The 22,018-nt window shown below is 44.6% G+C and overlaps 2 protein-coding genes across 3 annotated transcripts; both read right to left on the bottom strand.

Moving 5' to 3' along the window:
* Window position 1: 1 nt before the first annotated feature.
* On the bottom strand, window positions 2–11,395 carry LOC308571131 (uncharacterized protein). Its single transcript, XM_081166547.1, has 7 exons — window positions 11,175–11,395; window positions 9,092–9,304; window positions 7,817–8,463; window positions 6,288–6,358; window positions 5,122–5,361; window positions 2,112–2,358; window positions 2–867 (listed from the first exon to the last, which is right to left on the bottom strand). Exons 2-7 carry the CDS (start codon window positions 9,205–9,207, stop codon window positions 704–706), a joined length of 1,485 nt encoding a protein of 494 aa, XP_081022673.1. The 5' UTR covers window positions 9,208–9,304; window positions 11,175–11,395; the 3' UTR covers window positions 2–703.
* Window positions 11,396–13,888: 2,493 nt separating this feature from the next.
* On the bottom strand, window positions 13,889–21,684 carry LOC308571283 (uncharacterized protein). Of its 2 annotated transcripts, none has more exons than XM_081166898.1 (5): window positions 21,586–21,684; window positions 18,433–18,705; window positions 16,146–16,439; window positions 15,487–15,648; window positions 13,889–14,105 (listed from the first exon to the last, which is right to left on the bottom strand). In XM_081166898.1, the coding sequence occupies exons 2-5, from the start codon at window positions 18,542–18,544 to the stop codon at window positions 13,984–13,986; spliced, it is 690 nt and encodes a 229-aa protein (XP_081023024.1). In that variant the 5' UTR covers window positions 18,545–18,705; window positions 21,586–21,684; the 3' UTR covers window positions 13,889–13,983. The 2 variants fall into 2 exon arrangements, with proteins under 2 accessions (XP_081023024.1, XP_081023025.1); XM_081166899.1 differs by lacking the exon at window positions 21,586–21,684 and adding an exon at window positions 19,582–19,650.
* Between the last annotated feature and the right edge of the window lie 334 nt (window positions 21,685–22,018).

Below are 22,018 nucleotides of genomic sequence, written 5' to 3'. Positions count from 1 at the left end.
CTCCAGTTTGAAACATGTCTTATTTACAAGAAATATAACATTTATTAGAAGCTAGTGTCTTGCATGTTTTTGCTTCAGTAACAAGTGGCTTCCATGGTTGGCTGTCCAGACCAGTATGCAGGAGATGAGGGTTGCAGAGGAAATGGGTGAGAGCTCAAATTCCCCCAGCGGGTGACTTTTTAAATGGATATCTGACTTACCTTCCCACCTTCATAAAATAATGGTGATTGAGAGGACCGTGGGCGAGTTACAAAGGCAGTAGCACCAAACAGTTTGCAGCTGAAGGTAAAACTGAGTGTGAGATAGTAAACTTAAAAAACAAGTAGGAGTGAGGTGGTCCCATTTTGGGAAATGCTAGTGGATAATAAATTAAAATTACGGTTCTCAGGTAACAGAATAGGGAAATCTGTTTTCAGACTGCTTTACTGTTCTAGGCAAACACGTAGCTCAGAAAATACTTGGGAGTCAAGTTCTCATCCCGTCCATTCAAGGCTTCCTGAAATGAAGAGTTCTGTGGTCGTCCCACTTGCTGAGATTTCCAAGAGAGACATTACGAATTCCATCCTCTCTTCCCTGTCCCCTGCACTGGCAAGTTAAGACTCAATCCATAGGAACCTGGTCTCCATGATCTCCATCTGCCACTATTGCTGCACAAGAAGGAACCCAAATCTGTGTCATCCTGGTCTCAAAATGGGTTACTGTACTACCCTTTGAGGGGTTCTTGGAAAATAGTGGTTGTAACGCCATTCGGTCCACTTTGACAGTCCGGGTCAATCATTTTCTTAACTGCCCTTCGGGAGGTCCCACATTTACTGTTGATCACCGCATTGAAATTGCAGCCTCTGCCACACGTTTTGGTGACGTACTCTGTAGGTGGGGGTGCAAGCACAGTGAGAGACAGAAGCAGAGGCTTAGTTCAGTGTTATTCCTGGTGACACACAGGAAACATCAGTTCAGCTTGTATGTTTCCAAACCAGTCCAAATTCTTTTCCAAGAAGAATGAACGCAAGTGAAGCACACAGATCTTAACATGTTTGCATGATCCAAATTTTCAAAGAATTGGGAATTTTCTGCAAAAGCCAACAGTTAGGAGGGTTTTGTTTGTTTTAGTGCAGCCAGTTTATTTGTAAAGCTTTTTTTCTGCGACCTTTTTAAAAAAATCATGTATATTTAAAGAAAAAGTTGAGAGGTCATAGCATTGCACTAAATATTACGACATAAGCTTACAACCTTTTGTCACCCTATAAAAGCCTATAAACACCTGATGATGATTCAATAATAATATAAGCCAAGTTCACAAACGTCCCAACGGTTTCCGTGGCTGCACATTATCTTGGACCAAAACATGACAAAAATATCTTTTCTCAACATAACTCCTATTTTCTTGACTTCCCTCATCCTAATAATAATTGCAGTTTCACAAACCCCTTGATCATACAGCGTAAGTTCAAAGCACAGTGTGTGCAGACTCCAGCTTTGTAGGAAACATTATTTTAAAATACAAACTAAACTACAAGTTGTATTCCATGCAAGTCACAAAGTAAACCCGCTGAAATTAATGGACACAACTTAGTTTGAGTCAGGCCTTTTCTGCAGTGGCTCCCCGTTTGTGGAATGCTCTCCCCAGGGAGGTTTGTTCATTTTACATCTTTAGGTGCCAGGTGAAAACGTATCTCTTCAACCAAGCCTTGGTCTATGGCCTTCTAAATGTGTTTATGGGGGAGGTGGGGGTTATTGTTTTATTTTTGTTTTAACTATTTTGTGCTTCGATTCCTGCATTTTTATCTCGTGGACCTCCCTGAGATCTTCAGATGAAGGGCGGCATATAAATTTAATAAAATAAAAAATAACAGTTGTATACAGCCAAAAGGCCTTTTAAAAACATACTGACTGTGCTTAGGGGATACACAGTGGTTTTAGATAATCATTGAGGTTGAGAATGAGGAGGAAGTTTATAACAGAATTTCTAATCTGAGAGTAAAGCAAATTAGGTTTAACAGCTAGGATAAAAAGGCACTGCCCCAATCTTTACCGAAGAGGAAATACTGTAAACCTGCTCACACTTTGCTTTTCCCTATCAGCACTATTTAAGATCTCGCCACATCCCCTACCTTTGATAGCATTTACAACAGCAACCGGCAATGGGGTGGGCTTCTCCATGGTCATGTTGTTGTGGGCGATGCGTTGTCCAGTGGCCGAAGACCGGGCAAGAGTTTCACGAGAGAAGAAGTAATCCAACAAGCGTCTGGTCATCAACTCAGGCTTGTCAGTGGAGACTTGGGATAGGTCCTCCAGCTGGTGGTGGGAAACGTAGACTTGCGAGTTGGGGACCAGTTCCAGCTTCGTCCTCCCATTCTCCTGTCCAATGGGAGGAGGTTATGTTACTCTATAAAGCTGCGCTATGATCACAGAATCATAGAGTTGGAAGAGACCACAAGGGCCATCGAGTCCAACCCCCTGCCAAGCAGAAAACACCATCAGAGCACTCCTGACATATGGTTGTCAAGCCTCTGCTTAAAGACCTCGAAAGAAGAAGACTCCACCACACTCCTTGGCAGAAAATTCCACTGTCGAACAGCTCTTACTGTCAGGAAGTTCTTCCTAATGTTTAGGTGGAATCTTCTTTCTTGTAGTTTGGATCCATTGCTCCGTGTCCGCTTCTCTGGAGCAGCAGAAAACAACCTTTCTCCCTCCTCTATATGACATCCTTTTATATATTTGAACATGGCTATCATATCACCCCTTAACCTCCTCTTCTCCAGGCTAAACAGGCCCAGCTCCCTTAGCCGTTCCTCATAAGGCATCGTTTCCAGGCCTTTGACCATTTTGGTTGCCCTCCTCTGGACACGTTCCAGTTTGTCAGTGTCCTTCTTGAACTGTGGTGCCCAGAACTGGGCACAGTACTCCAGGTGAGGTCTGACCAGAGCAGAATACAGTGGCACTATTACTTCCCTTGATCTAGATGCTATACTCCTATTGATGCAGCCCAGAATTGCATTGGCTTTTTTAGCTGCCGCGTCACACTGTTGGCTCATGTCAAGTTTGTGGTCAACCAAGACTCCTAGATCCTTTTCACATGTACTGCTCTCAAGCCAGGTGTGATGGTGAAGCCCCGCCCCCTTTCTCCCACTCTTGCATCTAAGGAGGCTAGACTGTGATGCTGCAGATCCATTCAGAACCAAGCTGAGGAGTATTTAACCGGCTCAAACATTCACTGACATGCAACAGCAGCAAAGCTACGCTCTACAAAACATTAGCTGTATTCAGTCCAGTTCACACAAGCAAAGCCGCACTTGGGTTTACCTTTTTGGTATTCTGTGTGGATTTGATTGTGTTGAAACCTACCTGGCAGGAAATTGTAATGTTTAGTAGTTGTATAACCAGGGCTGAGAATACTAGGCACTCAAATCTGCACCGATCTAACTGAAATTCAATAACAGCTCATACTCATTTTTAGAAGAACATGGAGAGGAAAATGTAAAATCTAGCACACCACCAGTATCTCTCTTGATAACAGAGATGTAGGTTGGTGTACATGTTCAGGACAACATTCTCTGTTTTAAGGACAAATCCCGGCTCAACTCCTGCCTCCATTAAAGAAAGACAACATGGGTCACACTTTGAGAGATTGAAGTGAAGCATGTTGTGCACATATCTTGATATATTTCTCTCTTCGGAGAGCAAACATGCTTGACACTACAGGTCCATTTTCAAAAGCAGCAGGGCAGTTAGGGGACAAAGAGGAAAATTTCAGAATATTATATGGTGTCTACCTTGGCGATTGAGATATTTGAATATTAGTTGGTATACACTACTGTCAATACAATTCTATATTCTGTATTTGAAAGCTCAATCTGTACACCTGTTTCCCAAAGGTCCAGGAGGAAAGCTTCTCAAAACATCGGAGCTTTATTGTTTGATTCTGTTTACCAGAGTCATGAGGAGGTAAAAGGAGACGCAACTCAGCGGCAGCATCAACCATGGCCTGTGCATGTCTCTCCTGATGTGGAAAGGCAAGCAGCTGCCACTACCTGACTCAGACTAGTAAAGTCCAGGTGTTTGAACGGAATCCTTGACTCCTACCCTCTTGAAAACAGGTGCTGAATACGGTTTTGAACTTGACATCCAGAATGACACCCTGAACATGTGCACCCATTTTCTTTCCGATATCTTCAGGGCTGATGCAACATTGCATTGCTTTGTATGTGTTTCCTGCCCGCTTTTTGAAAATGGGCAGGAGCATCAAGCTAAAGTTGATTCTACATTTCAGGGATGGTGTCCAGGGCATAGTTAAATGGTGGAACTCAGTGCCACAAGATGTAGTGACAGTCACTGATTCAGATGGCTTTACAAGGAGATTAAACAAATTTGTGGATGATAGGATGGGCTGCCAAGAATCATGATGTCCCCAGGACCAGAGGGAGAATGTCGCTGAATATCTGTTGCTGTGGAGCAACAGTGGGAGAGCGCTACTTCGCTCACATCCTCATTGTGTGCTTCTCAGTGGTGTCTGTTTCACCACTGTGGGAAATGGGATACTGGACTATATATGCTTTAGGTCTGAATCTGCAGGCGTCTTTTGCTTTCCTAATGAATAAGCACAGCGACTCTCATTCCACTTAATCTTCAAGGCTGGTACAACATTGCACTGTATTTTGCACTTCCCTCCTTCGGTTTGAAAATGGGTTGAAGCTGCTATTAAAACATGGAATATAAAATGGTGCCCTGCATGGCTGTTTTATTCTGTTATCTTAATGTCCCATGGAGTTGTTTCCAGACAGGCACTGAGAATGTGGCAATACCGATCAGCCAAGTTAAACGAAAGGCCTCATTTAATGGCCAGACACAGGAAGCTAATTCATAAGACATCAGGTCCCTGGCTCTCTGGGGGCCTTACCTGGAAATGCAAGTAACTGGTTGCACTCTGCCACAAAGCAACAGCTCAGTGGCACAGTTCTGCCTGAGTTGTGATGCAGAGGTGTGAACCATTTTCCTCCTGAATCAAACAGAGACAGGTCTTGCTTCATGCCACCCAATGTTCCCTCTGAATGAATGCCTTACAATATGTTTAACATCATTGCAGCGTCTGGTCAGAGAGAGACTTCTTCCCCCATCACCTACCTCCATTGGCAATGCCCATACAGGTGACTCATCAGACAGTGTCTCTTGTACATGGTTGTCCCATGTGCTGGTGGCATCACTGAGCCCAATGGGACTTCCTGAACCATCTCCTGCATTTATCCAGGGTGACAAGCCACCTGGTTCTGTGTTTAGTATCCTCCAACCTGGTGAGATATGTGGCACAGTGGCTGGCGCATGCCTCTGATCTTCCAGAGAATGTGGTGGCTGCAGACCACTGACCTGAAAAAGATACAGATACCTGGGAGTAAAGAACAAGAGAAAGAGTGTGGTATATAGACTTACACAGGAAGCTGCCTCATAACAAATCGGATCATTTGTCTACCAAGCCTGACATTATCTTTTTTAAAAAATAATGTTTTATTGATTTTATGTACAATCTTTACAACAGAGAACTTTACAACGAAAATAAACCTTTATAACAGAAGACTTTACAACCAAAATAAACCAAGATAGAAGCAGTAACATGACTCTCATGTTTTCATTTGTACTAAATTCTTCTCAGATTTCCTTATTTTACTATTCTTTAACTTAAATCTTCTTCTTTTAATTCCTTGTTCTTAACCTCCTAAATTGCACATTTGTCCTCTACAATTTTCCAATTACTGCCTTATACCTCCCACCCTCTTTAACCACTACTTCCCTTCACCCATGTGCAATCTTCTCTTCATACTGTTATTTCTTGTTGCCTTGACAGCTATTAAATTTGTTTTTCCATTTGTATTGTAATATTCTCTTGTATCCTTGCGTACTTCCAAGCCTGACATTATCTACCATAACCGGCAAGGGCTCTCCAGGGTCCTTCACACTACTTGCTACCCAATCCTTTTAAAATAAAAACTAGAGAAGTTGGAAATTGAACCTGTATTCACACAATCAATGTCAGCTGCTGACGTAGAAAGAAAACTTTCTATTCTTGGGTACTTCCTATTCTTGGATATAGAGGCAGTAATTTTGTCAACTACCTACAGGCTGGCCCTGAACTACAAGCCTGAGACTCTTGGCTTTATACCAGAGAATTGTCATAAAGATGACAATTGTAGTGGAATACTAAACCATAACAGCTCTCATTCACAATTCCACTTTACTCTTCAAAGAAAAAAACAACCGAGTGATTGTTTTTTATCCCCTTTACATGGCACCTTTACCTGTGAAGGTGTGACATTCTCCAGCACTGCCACCAGGCTTTTGAGGAACTGAATATTGTTTTCATTGACATCTGGGGAAAGAAAAGCACATACAGACAACAAGAACTGTACATCAGACAGGATTTCTGGAAAATCTCTCAGAAAAGTAGTATGTGTAGTTATCTTCCCATGATGTGCTACCTGGATTTGAGAGCAGAGACCTGAGGCTGCTGTTTTTAAAAGCATAGTAAACCCGCAACTTGTGTGGGAGTTACATTCCAGGGATCGTGTCTAAAGCCAAAATTGTGTATAGTCAAAACACATTGGGTTCAATGATAAATGAGATTGCCAAAGCCTTTTTTCCTGAACATCCAACCTCTTTCTTCTTCTCCTTCTCCTCCCTCCTCCTCCTCCTTTGCCAAGCTTATAAAACAGAATGTGTGCAAATTAAATGTACATAAGTTGCAGGCTTACTGTACTTCCTATTTGGAAGGGATCACATGGCTCTTTTTTCCTACCCTTCCCTTTTCTTGGTAGCGCTGTCTGCTTCACATTTAGCTTCAACATATATGAAGAGACAACCAGCAGTGCTATAGGGACACCTCAGTGGTAAAGTTCAGCAAAGAAGAAAAACGCAACATGCCCGATGCTTGCAGTCATTAGATCGAAGCACAGCTATGGCAGACCTCTCTTGTCTGCATGCACTTAATAGACACAACAAGCAAGTGATTGGAAGCGGCGGAATTTTCAACCGTGTGGATTACATTGTAAATAATCAGGAAGTCATGTGGAAAACAATAAACGACTTCATTTTGCCCAGTGGGGAAGACAACAGATGTATGGTACTTGTATGTTTCCTGCTGCAAGGCACATGGCAACTCAGAGCAAGAGGTGGCTATAAAGGTAAAGGGACCCCTGACCATTAGGTCCAGTCGTGACCGACTCTGGGGTTGCGGCGCTCATCTCGCTTTATTGGCCGAGGGAGCCGGCGTACAGCTTCCGGGTCATGTGGCCAGGATGACTAAGCTGCTTCTGGCGAACCAGAGCAGCGCACGGAAACGCCGTTTACCTTCCCGCCAGAGCGGTACCTATTTATCTACTTGCACTTTGATGTGCTTTCAAACTGCTAGGTTGGCAGGAGCAGGGACCGAGCAACGGGAGCTCACCCTGTCACGGGGATTCAAACCGCCGACCTTCTGATCGGCAAGTCCTAGGCTCTGTGGTTTAACCCACAGCACCACCTCAGAGCAAGAGGTGGCTATATGAAGTTACAAAAAGGCCCAGGGAGAAGGGTTAAATTCCCCTGCACTGTGGGCTTGACACTACCTCCTGGGTTGCAGTTTACACTTTATATAACTTGTGGAGGCCCTGTTCCCATAGCCATATTGGACACTACCCCTAGTATGTTCCTCTCACACCACATCCCTTGTTGAGACGTCCTCATGGACTGCCTCCATTTGAAACTTCCAGTACAGACTGGAGAGAGCACTGGTGTAGAACTCTATTCCCCCACTGCAAGCAGCATTTAGGTGTTACTGGGTTTTTTTTACCAAAGAGAGGGTGTCCCTTTCCCAGCACCACCTTGGCTGGTGCTCCTCCTCCTGCACTGTTCCTGATGGACAGGAAGTCGTTCTGCTCCTCTAAGTTCTGGGTGAGAGCTTTCAGCTCACGGTTCTCCAGCTCCAGCTCCTGGATCCTCTTCTCCTGCCGCACAGCAGCCTCCTCCCGAGACGCCAGCGCTCTCCTCAACTCTGCCACCTGCCGCTCCAGTTCTCTGATCAGTTCAGTGTACAGACTCGTCACTCTGCTGTTGTCTGTGACAGGCGTGCATTCGTGTGTGTTTTGATGACAGCAACCCATCAGCTGGTGACTCAGTGACGGGGGTTGTGACAAATCCACTCCTGGTCTGGCAGGGGCAGAGATGGACATGTAAGGGGCTGCATGGGCAGCCTCAGGATTTTCTGGAGTCCTCCTGCACTGTGGCATACTGAAAGGACACTGGTTATGGAGATCCAAATTCTGGAAGACTTGTCCGTAAGACATCCCCTGCAGTTCCAGCACTGGAGGGACTGGAGGGGCAAGGCTTGGACTCATGTGTCTTCTACCAGCAAGCTTGGCTTTTTTCCGGTTTATGCCTTCTTCGAATGAGCATGTTAGGGGAGGGCAGGCTTTTCCAGCGCTCCTTAGTGGTTGGGTGCTGGAAGCAGACAAAAAGAAGGAGGAAGTTTCAAGAGAAAAGGATCTTGCAAAGCCTGGAAGCAACTACCACAGAATGACTCTTATGAATCGGCTGTGCTGCTTTTAGGTTCCCCAGAATCTTCCCTGTCCGTTCTTGCAGGGGGGGGGGGAAAGAACTTTCTTTTCATTAAAAACAGTAACATGAAAATGACTAGCACTCATTGCAAAGGAAATTTTGACACAGGGGGAAATAGTGTCCTTTCTAGAACAAAGACTTGAGTCCGAGTATTCCTTAATTGCAGACGGCCAATTCGAACTCATTAGTAACCTGCATGGTCCCAATTTACTTCCTAAAGTGTAAATGCTGGCATTAAAAAAAAACCCAACGCAACACTTGCTAGTGAGGACACTATCCCTCCAAACTGCTCGAAGTCTTGTTATCTCGCCTAAATTGTACCCCCCCCCCCTTCTATGCTGCATGGCTCTCCTACAACTCCCCCCCCTCCTGTCATTTTTGCAATATGAATTCCTACTGCAACTCAACATTACCACTGGAATGTCATTTTTCATTCTTCCGATGGCCCTTTACAAGCACATCCCACTAGAAAATACCTGGTAACAGTATTGTGCCTGGACTTTCTCCATACCTGACACATTCTTCAGCCACTCGTCGCTGAGAGGTCAGCCTGTGGGGCTGATGAAAAGTAGAACTCTCCAGAGTGTTGCCTTTCATTCCTGCTTCCTCCTGAAGATTATCATCCATACGTTGCTGCACAGCCTAGGATTTGGAGCTTGTTGGGTCTGTGATACCTTCAGCTATTGGTCCCCATCTTTGAAAAGGCCAACACCTGCACCAGAAACTGTCCAAGACCAACCCTCAGTTTGAGCCAGAGTTTGATAGAATTTGTTGTCAGCGAAGACATGAGAGCATGTAAATAAATCCAGAATGAAATGTTTCAAAGCTTCTGCAAGGGTGCCCACCCTGGTCACCAAAAGCCTTCTCCCACGGGTCTGAGTTTAAGGTTACATATACACCATTAATTTAAAACATGTTATTTCAACCAAAGAATCCTGGGAACTGTAGTTTACCCCCTCACAGAGCTACAGTTCCCAGCACCCATAACACACCAAAGTTTCCACATTTTAAAAAAATAAATAAATTATTAACATAATTTTAATAATACAAAACAATCCGCTCCTCATCTTGTAGAGGAGACAAGGAGAATCTAAATAATAATAATAATAATAATAGTATCTGTCAATATAGTCCATCAGGTTTTATTGTTCATTTATGCAAACAAAGACAAAGATGAAATACAAAGATGTCTTGCAGTAACTTGAAAAATTTTTGGGCTGCTATGAACATTGTGGACTTGAATTTTGATACTTCCCATAATTCTTTGGTGGAAATCACGCACTTCAAGTGTATGGTGTGGAAGAAAAAGGGTTTGCAGTACAGAACTTCCCTATCCTTCCCCATTATTCATATATTGTTTTCCCATACCTTGCTTCAATCTCTCTCTCTCTCTCTCTCTCTCTCTCTCTCTCTCTCTCACACACACACACACACACACACACACACATAGATCCCGTTCTTTTTTGCCTTCTTGTCCCCCTCCTCCCCCCGCCCAAATGTATCCTTCAGCTAGGCCTTCGGGCTTTGAGGTCTGGGACACTCTTTTTGATGCCACACTAAGATGCCATCAAGCATCTTCACAACTGGGTAACCAAAATCAATCTGCACAACCTGGCATTAGGATCAATGTCTTCTCAGTCAAGAGGGCATAACTTAGAAGTAAACGGGATCTCTAAGACATACCATTTTACAAAACTTAAATGCTGTTAATGTTGCAGAGTTTATTTGTTTCTTTATTACGTTCCACCTTTCCTCCAAGGTGGTGCATATGCTCCCCCCCCCCATTTTTATCCTCCTAACAACCCTGTGAGGTAGGTTGAGAGCCACTGACTGATCCAAATGAACTTCATGGCTGAGTGGGGCTTTGAACTCCGGTTTCCCTGGTTCTTGCCCAACACTCTAATCCTGTGGTTCCCAATATGGGGCACACACCCCATAAGGGGGCAATTCGATAATGAGTTATTAACAGTTAATTGCCTTTTAGGCTTCCTCCACATGAATAGGAGTTCTCTTTTTGAATAATAAGAATTATATGTCACGGGGGGGCTGGTATCAGGATTTTAGAGATGCTTAGGTGAGGCATGGACAAAAAAAGGTTGGGAACCACTGCTCTAAACACTAGAATTTTTTTTTACTTCATTTTGTATGCAATTATATATAATATATATGTCTAAAATTATACCCAAGATGGTGCATACACACATACACACAATTTTTTTCTTAGAATTCAATCAATCAATCAATCAATCGCAAGAACTGAAGTATTATTATTATTATTATTATTATTATTATTATTATTATTATTATTATTATTATTATTTATTGACTTTATATGCCGCCCTATACCCGAAGGTATTATTCCGTTTCTTTCAAAATCACAGCTCTGGAACCTGTTTTCAAACGCAGGGTTGACACCTGGAACATATTGAGTAGACCGTGCAAAAAAAAGAGTGCCACTGAGCATGTGCAGAGTACACCTCTCATTTCGAGAAGCAGCACTGCGTCGAGGCCTCACGAGCTTCCCTGAGCAGCCCCTTCTCACCCCAACTGCCGGCTTCTGCCTTCCCACCCCAAAGACAGAAGAGACCCTGTACCTTTAACAGAACCTCCATAGGGTCTGTTTACAAGCTTGGCGCAGAGTCCCCCGGACGTCACGCTCAGCTCTCCGCGCCTCCTCCTGCCCTTCTCCTACTGGCCGCGGAGCTCTTTCCTTCTGCCTCCTCATTGGGCCGCCTTCCGCCGCCTTCCCATTGGCTGCCGAGGGGAGGCGCCTTCTCGCCTTCCCTATAGACTTTTCAGCAGATGGACTAGTGACGCGCCGCCCAGCTTCCGGGCCGAGTTGGAAAGTTCATTACCTGTATCGGGGACAGTCCATGGAATATCTAACAATCCGAGATAGCAGCGGGAAACAGCGCTGGAATAAGGGAATTTCCCGCCAAAAAAGGGAAGGTTGATAGCTATGCTGGGGACCCACAGGTTGAGAAAAGCTCATCCCTTCTGGACTAGACCAAGAGGCAGGTTCTGTCTCTCAGGGAATCCTAGAATTGTACAGTGGTACCTCGGGTTAAGAACTTAATTCGTTCCAGAGGTCTGTTCTTAACCTGAAACTGTTCTTAACCTGAAGCACCACTTTAGCTAATGGGACCTCCCGCTGCCGCTGCGCCGCCGCCACCCAATTTCTGTTCTCATCCCGAAGCAAAGTTCTTAACCCGAGGTACTATTTCTGAGTTAGTGGAGTCTGTAATCTGAAGCGTCTGTAACCTGCAGTGTCTGTAACCCGAGGTACCACTGGAGAGTTGGAAGGGATCCTGAGGGTCATCTAGTCCAGTGTTTCCCAACCGGTGTTCCGCGGCACACTAGTGTGCCGTGAGACACCGGCTGGTGTGCCGTGGGAGGGAGGCGGGCGAGAGGCGGCGGCGAGAGGCGGCAGGGAGGATCCGCGTCGAGCCGGGGCGGCTCCGCGGTGGTCGTGCCGAGCGGCGGGGCAGCGCGCGCAAAAGGGAGGAGCGCGAGACAGCGGAGGAGGAGGAGGCCGGCATGTCCGGGCAGCAGCAGCAACAGCAGCAGCAGCAACTCCCGGCGACGGCTCCTCCTCCGCCCGCTATCGCAGCCGCCGCCGCCTCAGCTGCCGCCGCCGCCTCAGCTGCCCTCGCTCTGCTGCCTCCTCCCACCCCGGCAAGGGGGAGGGAAAAAACTTTCATTTTTGTGCGTCCCTCCCGGCGTGACGCTGCGCGCTGACGTCACGGGGGCGGGGCTTTAATGGTGGTGTGCCGCGAGATTTTTTTCCGGTAAGCAGGTGTGCCGTTGCCCAAAAACGTTTGGGAAACACTGATCTAGTCGAAAGCAGGAATCCTGCCCACAGCCATCGCTGGGTGGGCTCAAACCACCCAACTTTTAGTCAACAGCCAGACACACTGACCCACTGCAGCCGTAGCTCAGGAGTAGAGCATGTGCTCTGCATGCAGAAGGTCGCAGGTTCAATCTCCAATGCAGGCATAGGCGAACTCCGGCCCTCCAGATGTTTGGGACTACAATTCCCATCATCTCTAACAGGACCAGTGGTCAGGGATGATGGGTATTGTAGTCCCAAACATCTGGAGGGCCGGAGTTTGCCTATGCCGGGTCTAGTTTCTTCTCCAGGTAGGGCTGGGAGAGAGCTCCCCTGCCTGAAATCCTGCATAGCCACTGTCTGTCACTGTGGGGAGACAATATTGAGCTTGATGGACCTATGGTCCGACTCACTGTAAGGCAGCTCCTCAGTGAACAAGTAGGATGCCTGGCGAAGCAGAGAAGCACATCCAGGGAGATCAGGTCAGTCAGCCCCTGCTAGGGTGTGGGTCCTCCACAGATGCCCACCCATGGGGACAAGCCTTGAATTAAAACAAGGTTACCGTCCTAAATGTTTTCCTTTACCTGTGTGGTTTGAAGTCAAACCATGTGGGCAAAGGTACAGACCAATGATAGCCCATAACAGGGTGGTGTTTTGCTAATTATTATTACCAATGATCAGGGTGGATTTGAATCAAATTGATTTAAATCACTAATCAGTACAACTTGATTTAAATCTTTTTTTATACAGAAAGACTCATTCTTGCTGGTATAATCTTAATATTTACAACCAGATGAAGGTTTCATTTTTGGAATAATAAATTTTCAGAGTAGTTTTCACAGTTATATCAAAAATTACTGATTTGGTTATACTATTAGAAATACATAGACAGATAATTTTGAAATTATTGTGAGGTTTCATAAGTTAACTGTTTGTATTTGGACAACTGTTCTGCTGTACTTTATTGGAAGGAGAAAAATAATAATTTCCTTAATAATAATTTAAACAATTTATTTAACTGAAAAATAGAATTATAGCATATCTACCCATGTTTGTTAACTGATGTGATTAAACAATTTAAAAGAAAACAACTTAGACTGAGTTTTAGCACACATGAAAAACTTAAAACAAATCCTTATTTCCTGATGAATAGCCTTTGGACTATAATGTAACTTCAATACAAAAATATCTTTAGAATTTTTTTTTCCTCCAAAAGCATTTTATTTTAAAAATCCAATTTAATTTTTTTAAAAAAATCTGATTTAAATTTTAAAAAAATCTGATTTATTTTATTTTTTAAAAATCATTGATTTTTATCCACCCTGCCAATGGTAGTCCATAATGGTCAACTTTTTATTATGATCAAGTCTAAATTTTGAAAAATAATTGTAAAGGTTGTTTAACACAAAGTGTTAAAACATAACCAGAAAACACAGATATGTCTTAATTAGCCATGTCTTGATTAGAAGATTAAACAACTTATTGATTCCCAAATAAATATTTTTTATTGGATGGGGGAAGGATGTCGATTTGCAAATCTACAAAACCAATAAAATCAGGACGGGGGAAAAATATTAATCCTGTTCATCGTCATATTCCAGACCCTCTAGATGGCAAGTTCTGTGGTGGATCCACGCATTCCTCATTTTCAAAACGATCTGCTCCAAGCGGGAAAGGCGCTGCTCAAAGTCTCTCACTGCAATGAAACAGCATGATTTTTGACTCGGGCAAAACAACTATTGCTTCAACACACACTCTGTGACAACTGGTTTCAAATACAGGTAACTCACATCTTATGGGAAGGTTAGGTTACGGGGGTCCATGTGTATACACAAATATGTGTAAAAGCCACAAACTCCTGAATCTACACCCCTGGGTTTCCTCCACTCTCCATCTATTTATCTCCCCCACAAATTGCACATCTGCTGTTGTAAACAAAATCTGCCCTTACTCCCTTATGGGGGACACAAGAGCCCTTATAGAGTCCTTTGTACGTTCTCCATCAGTGGAGAAAATAACAGAGGCCAACCAGAGAATATTGAGAAGCAAAGCAGCTAGTAAGCCTGATCTTTATTAAACTGTTGCAACAGGGTGCTTCCCTCACTTGTAGGAGAAAGGAGGAGGACCCAGAACAAAGGTGTGCCTGCCCTTATATAGACATTTTAAATTGCCTTCTCTGGAGCTCAAGACCACCCCGCCATACATCATACCTACATCACAGAAAAGGCGGTCTACAACAGAAATTTGAATGTTGTTGCTTTTCCTGTCTGCCAGGTTATTGATAATGCCTTATCTGATTGCCTTTCCTGGTAGTCTGGCCATTCCTTTGAGATGGTGATTACCCAGTTCCTGAGACAATGGGAAGGTTCCATCACCCCCTCACTCCTTGCAGAGAAAACATTTGGTCAGTTTGGGAGACAGAATGATTTCAGGTCGGTCTTCCTGTGCCGATCTATGTATGTACTTGGTTGGTACATTTATGAACATTTATTATATATACAGTGGTACCTCGGGTTAAGTACTTAATTTGTTCCAGAGGTCCGTTCTTAACCTGAAACTGTTCTTAACCTGAAGCACCACTTTAGCTAATGGGGCCTCCTGCTGCCGCCGGGGCACGATTTCTGTTCTTATCCTGAAACAAAGTTCTTAACCCAAGGTACTATTTCTGGGTTAACGGAGTCTGTAACCTGAAGCGTATGTAACCTGAAGTGTATGTAACCCGAGGTACCACTGTTTAAGACCTTAAATTTTTTATTACATGCAATCACGTAAGTAAAAAAAGTGTCACATGCGAGTTACCTGCAGTGGCAAGAATGATACAGAAGTAAAAAAAACAGGAAGTCTAGAAGGGTGCAAAGAAGCGAGGAAGCTTTTTTTCTGTTGAGTGTTGCATTCCCCTGGGGGTAACCTTGGGAGCACACCAGCAGTGGGGAAGGGCAGAGACAGCAGTGGGTGTAGTCAAAGCCCACCCCAATCTCCCTTTGCAACTTCAATATCAATATGCTCTTGACAGTCACACACCCTCTACTGCTTGATCAAATTCGATTCCATAAAAATGAAAGGTCCTCCTGACTTACTTGTGTTACTGATGGTGTACTCGATCTTCTGCATTCCAAGCAGGATCTCATCCAATGTGATCTTTTTTGGTGATTTCGGGAAATAGCGTGGATTGGTTTGTGTCTCTGCCTCCGTCCCATCAGCTGCATCTTTGGAGGTGCAGGGCCTTTCAATATCATCATCTTCCAGGGGTGGGGTGGGGGAAGGAAAGGAAAGGAAAGGGGGTGTTAGTAACATGATAGTCTCCTTGCTTTGTCGAAATCTCTTGATATGTATCAACAGAGAGCTTGGAATCTATTCGATCATTGTGGATAATATTTAAGTGGGGTACAAGACTATCTGAGTAGCAGTTGTTTATTGCAAAAGGAGGTGTGTGCTGTAGCCCAAAGAAAAGCTCTAATTCGTAAAGGACACACCAATTAGAACATATTCACTGACTCACTGGATAATATGTACTGGGAGAGACAAGACTAGCTGGGTTGCCCTTTTTGTTGGAAGCTGGGAGTGGCTTACTATATACAGTGTACCCTGTATAGTTCTAAGGGAATCTTTAATGTACATATTGACACAAGACACTGTGCATTCTACACTTGGAACAAGTATTGGGCGGGCAGAAGTTGGAAGGTTATAATATACTTTTCCTAAACAGATAAATATTTTCCTGGATTTATGCACCAACCTTGACCTTTTGATGGCCGCCGTGTTTTGTCTTGTTCTTGTACTTTTTGTGGTTCTTGTACTCTTTTTGCTTCTTGTTCTTGTACTCTTTTTGCTTCTTGTTCTTGTACTCTTTTTGCTTCTTGTTCTTGTACTCTTTTTGCTTCTTGTTCTTGTACCCTTCGTTGTTCTTGTTCTTGTTCTTGTACTTTTCTTTGTCCTTGTTCTGGCTCTTTTACTGATTCTTTCCTTTGCTTTTGCTTTTGCTCTTCCTCTTCATCGTCGTCATCCTCCTCGTGCTCCAGTATATAAGCAACTACCAAAACAGCAAATAATAAATTGAATAAATTGCCTACCTGGCCAGGTACGACTGTAAGAAGCTGCCCTCAGTTAAACCACCCCACGTGCATGGAAGGATTTGGAGGAAAATTGCTGCTCCATTATTCATCCCAACATATTACCACAGAGCCATGGGTGGCAGAGGGAGAGCAGCTGTATTCTCAAAGAAGTTTGCAATGTGCAAAAGTGCTATGCTGGCTAAGCAGCTATCTAAGGCAAGAGCTTTATTTTGCATCTTGTTCCACATGACACATCTGATCCAGCCAACTGGGCTTCTCAGCCACTTCCCACAAGTAAACCATGTGGACACAGTAAGATGGCTACTCCCAGACAGAGTCTGGATGCACACTATATATTTCAAGTACCCTTCAAGTGCATTCTCCCTCCTTCAAAGAATTATGGGCACTGTAGTTTGTAAATTATGGTGCCCATAATTATCTGATTGCTCTTTAAAGGTATAGCGTGTGCACAGCCAGAGAAAGGAACCCTGCTACTACTGTTCCACAATATCAAAAAATATCAGCCTTGATTCTTCCAAATTTAGAGCACGCTTCATTTGCCACCAGCCTGAAGCCTGCCTGCTACAGACAGGCCTCTTCGCACACCTACGAAAACAGATGAGGATGCGAGAAGGTTGTTCCACGTTACTGTCTCCACCGTGTTCTATTACGTTTTATTACATTTTTATATGTGCTGGAAGCTGCCCAGAGTGGCTGGGGAAACCCAGCCAGATAGGCGGGGTATCATCATCATCATCATCCCAAGAATAAACTCCTGCACAGATTGCCTGGAGCAAACTGCTGTTCCAGGCTAGGACTTGCAGGGGGAAAATAGGACCACGGTCAGCTCACAGTAGAGCCGGATTGAGTCAGGCTGTATGCAAGACAGTGGTAGCAAGCTAACTGAGGCTGTGGACACATTTCCAGTTTACAGTGCAAATGGGTGGTTCTTTTTCTAAATTTGGAGAAAAGCTGGTTTGAGGGGAAAACACTTCAAAAAACCGTGTTTCATAAGAAACGATAGGAAAGGTTGCGGCTAATGTGACGTGTGCACGCTGCTTCGCAAACCAGCAGCACACTGGATGCAGGGTAAATGGGCTGGAGGCTTTAAAGCAGCGGTTCTCAACTTGTGTGTCCCCAGATGTTGTTGGACTACAACTCCCATCATCCCTGAGCTCTGGCCTTACTTGCTAGGGGTGATGGGAGTTGTAGTCCAACAACATCTAGGGACCCACAGGTTGAGAAAGGCTGCTAAAGACTTCGATGCTTCCCAACTCCACGGGAAACTGTCGGTGCTTAAGGGAGCCATGGTTTGTTCCTCAGGTCCTGGCTCTGACAGAGCTGAGCAACTTTCTGCTTTCCCTAGGCCACAGAGAGGTGTCTTTCTGTACTGCTGAGGGTTCTGAGGACATATCCTGAGGCTTGGAGGACAGGTCAGGGCTATCTCCTCAGGCTGTGGAGGTGAAGGCTTCATTAACTCCTGGGGAACCCCTCTGCTGAAAATCTCCAGTGGGGTAGTGGCTTCTGAAGGTCTTTCAGAGGATGAGCCCTGCGTCCAAGTCTTCCCCAGCCCCCAGGGTTCTGACTTCTGAGCCATGTCACCTGGACAGCCCTGTGTTGCGTATGCTTCACAAGCAGCCACTGCAGCTTACTGGGAGGGAGAGAGGTGACTTACTGGGAGGGGGAGAGCACAACATAAGCACATTGGTGGAGCCAATCCAGTGCTCCTGCCAGTACGTTTGCAGCTGGCTGACCTCACAACCCTTTTCCCCTCTCAGTAAGCAGCAGTGATATCAGTGATGGGAGGTCAGCTAAATGCTGTCACCCCACTAACTGCTACTGCCAGAGTCCCATGGGGCAAACAACTGACATGTGAATTGTGCTGGGCTATCAGAGCATTCTGGGTTGAGTGTGCTGGAAACACAGGGGTTTCACTTCTACAGCAGTGAGGAAGGGGATAGTTGTTTGTACTTAGGACTTCTCGGTTCTTGTTTTGGGGGACTGCCGTTGGTACTTCCAGCCGCATAGGCGTGGAGGTAGGTTTGGGGGCCGAGACATCATTTTTGCAGCAGCTCCAGGCCATTTTTAGCTGTTCCCCATCCTCCGTAGAAACATCCTCCTTTTTCTCTTGGCAGAAAGGAAACTCCCAGGCCCTCTGGTTCAGAGGCTATTGCCTGGTATCCCTCTTCTGCTGCGTCAGTGTTGGCATTCCTCTTTTGAATGGGGATCTGCAGCTTTTCCAGCCTAGAGAACAGAGTGGGAGAAGAAAGTGAGAAATGAGGGTTTGCAGTCCTTCCCTACCTGCCCACATGGAGCTTTTGTAGTATGTTGTGCTTCTAGATATTTACTTCTCTATTTATTTAGGTCTGTCTCCAGCCCTAGTCCTAATCATCTTAGACCCATTGAAGTTAATAAAGGTGACTAATGTTGGTTCGTGTCAGTGGGTCTAGTCTAGTCTAGTCTAGTCTAATCTAGTCTGAGTACAGCTTAGTTGAATGCAACCCTTAAGAGTTTTTCTATGCTGCTTTGCATCAGGCCATGAGCTCAAAGCAGTTTACGTAAAGCAAACATAATAAGATTTACAGAAACCCTTCTATAAAAAGAAAACCCACAGTAAAACAAAGATAATTGGTGAAAAATGCTAAAAAAAGACTAGAGGATGAAAAATAAATCTCAACATGGCTTCCAAAGGCTTGGGTAAACAAGGGAGCCTTCAGCATGTGCTGGAAACCCATCAGTGTCTTAACCATTTTTGCCTCCAAGGGAGGGAAGATCATAACTGCAGAGCCACCACAGAGAAGGCCCTGCCCTGGGTGCCCATTTGACAGGCCACATCCTTTGATGGGACCACAAACAGGGGACCCCTACTGATCTCAGGGCTTGGAGTGATTCATGTATTAGGGCACCACCCTAACTCCTGCTGGGCAGCATCAGAGCTTGACAAATCAACAGGATTCCAATCATCCCACTCCATTCCCCTTCCCCATAGTTTTTTCCCACCCGCCCATTTCTAGTCAGCATTTCATGGCCTCTGGGCATGATCAGTCCTCATTACCCCCCTCCCCAAGTTTTCCTACACGATGGGTGTTTTCCTAAATATTTTTTTATATTTTGTCAAACCTTGGAGTTGTCCCAAGCCTGCTGATACATTTCTCTTGTGCGCAGATGGTGCCATTTTGGTTACATGAGGAACTGCACTCACAGCCTGAACATTGGAAATAGAGGGGATTATATTTATTTCTTTTCCTTTGGAATTATATTTCTAAGCACAGGTGGGAGCAGTTTATGGAATTGTATAATATGCAATCAAAATCCTTTTTCCTCAATATCGCCTGCTGGAGCTTTGAAGGTCCCCTGAAATATACTCAGAGTCGCAAAGTGATTTCATGCTATTTATTCAGCTCATAGTGGTGAGGAGGAATGAATGAATGTCCCCTCAAAGTATCTGCTTTATATACATTATTTACACAATGGGCTGCACATGATTGGTTAATTCTGGAATTCTACTGTAAGCCAATCAGGTTGTGGATTCACTTATATCTGGAGCATGATTGGGCGGTTCCTGCCAACCAATCATACTGCTCCATTGTTCTTGGACCAATCAGACTGCTGCATTCTGAATCCTATTGTTCTAGGACCAATCAGACTGCTGCAATTTGGATCCTATTGTTCTAGGACCAATCAGACTGCTGCAGTTTGGATCCTATTCAACTCAGTACATAACACCCCTCCCCTCTAAGTTCCAGTCCTGCCCGGGAGGTCGCATTCATAGTCCTCGAGGTACGCCGGCAGCCTACGTGTACGTTGCGGCCTGTGGTGTTCCCTGGTCCGGGGTTCAGGTTCTGGCTCGTGTTCCAAGGATGCTGGCTGTGATGAGCGTTGAACGGCAAGAAGTTGCTGTCGGTTGCCATTCTGAGTTCCTTGTGTCCCGGAGCTGAAGCCTGGATACACGGTGCGAGGCAGCGGTGCGGCAGGTGGCGGTGCTGCGGTGCTGTGTGTAGCAGTCAGCTCAGCGGGATCCCATCCTCGTCGCCAGTGAAATATACTCAGAGTCGCAAAGTGATTTCATGCTCTTTATTCAGCTCATAGTGGTGAGGAGGAATGAATGAATGTCCCCTCAAAGTATCTGCTTTATATACATTATTTACACAATGGGCTGCACATGATTGGTCAATTCTGGAATTCTACTGTAAGCCAATCAGGTTGTGGATTCACTTATATCTGGAGCATGATTGGGTGGTTTCTGCCAACAATCATACTGCTGCATTGTTCTTGGACCAATCAGACTGCTGCATTCTGAATCCTATTGTTCTAGGACCAATCAGACTGCTGCAATTTGGATCCTATTGTTCTAGGACCAATCAGACTGCTGCAGTTTGGATCCTATTCAACTCAGTACATAACATCCCCACAAAGGAAAAGGCAAGCCATTTTAGTTTTGAAATTAATCCTTTCAGTGCTGAGGAAGGTCCCCCCTAGAATAGCTTTGAACAAGCCATAAAGAGCAATAGAACCAGAAATCACTAACAAATCCTAGCTACACCTCAAATGTGTGTGTGTGTGTGTGTGTGTTTCTGTCTGTCTGTCTGTCTGTCTGTCCCTCCCTCCCTCGCTTTCTCCAGGAAGAGTTTACAGAATGCTTCATTGTCACAAGAGCGAAGTCTAGAAAAGAAAAGTATTTTAAGATTTAACAAATTTACTGTCCAGCATCTTACCAAATTGGGAGCACACACGACCTAACATTGATATGTTAGGTATTCATGTACACTGCTTCTTACTGAACTGTGCAGATGATTCTAAGCACACCCAAATAACCTATCATTTCACATTGCCTGCAATTTCTAGAGGATTCTGTTTTTTCTACATTTCACCCTCCTTCTCCCAGCAGTTCCACTCATGTCCGGCACTTGGTTAAGAACAGAAATAGGAGTTCCAATCTTTGGAGAGTTTAGTAACAGCAGTTGGTGACAAGTCCTTCTGTGCAATTAGGAAGTCTCGTCTCATCTAGGTCTCATACACCAAAAGCAGGTTTCCAGTCCTATTGGTTTATAATCAAGTCAGACTAAAAATATAACAATTATGGAAATGTTAACAAAATGAAAGAGAAAAGCATCAAACACTTACTCTCATAGAGGACCTCTGGTCATCTAATAGGTGGGCCAGCAGAGGGAGGTGTCACAATGAAGGTCATGTCACTGTTACCTTAGCAACCTGGGTCAGACAGTGGCATTGTTACTCTTAATATGAACACAGGTGCTATGGTTTCTAATTCATTCAGTTCGTTATGCATTTTTTGCTTTTCATTCAGGCAAAATTTGCCCATGTGCCTGCTACACGTAGCAGAGTTTGTGTATATGGGGCTTATGCAGGATGTCACCACCACACATCCTGCAAATGCCATTTTAAGTGTAACTTCTGGCAATGCACATAGGGATTTAGAACAGTCCAAAAGCAGCTGCTGTGCTGTGTTGGCTGGCATCCGTCTGTTTCAGGAGAAACTGGAAGAGTGCACCTTCAGGACTGAAGTCAAACCATTGCAGAGTTACAGTGCCTGCTA

The sequence above is a fragment of the Podarcis bocagei genome (assembly GCF_964188305.1).
Source record: "Podarcis bocagei genome assembly, chromosome: 13".
Classification (NCBI taxonomy): domain Eukaryota; kingdom Metazoa; phylum Chordata; class Lepidosauria; order Squamata; family Lacertidae; genus Podarcis; species Podarcis bocagei.
Note: the sequence above shows the minus strand (reverse complement) of the source record. Positions and strands in the feature narration are given on the sequence as shown.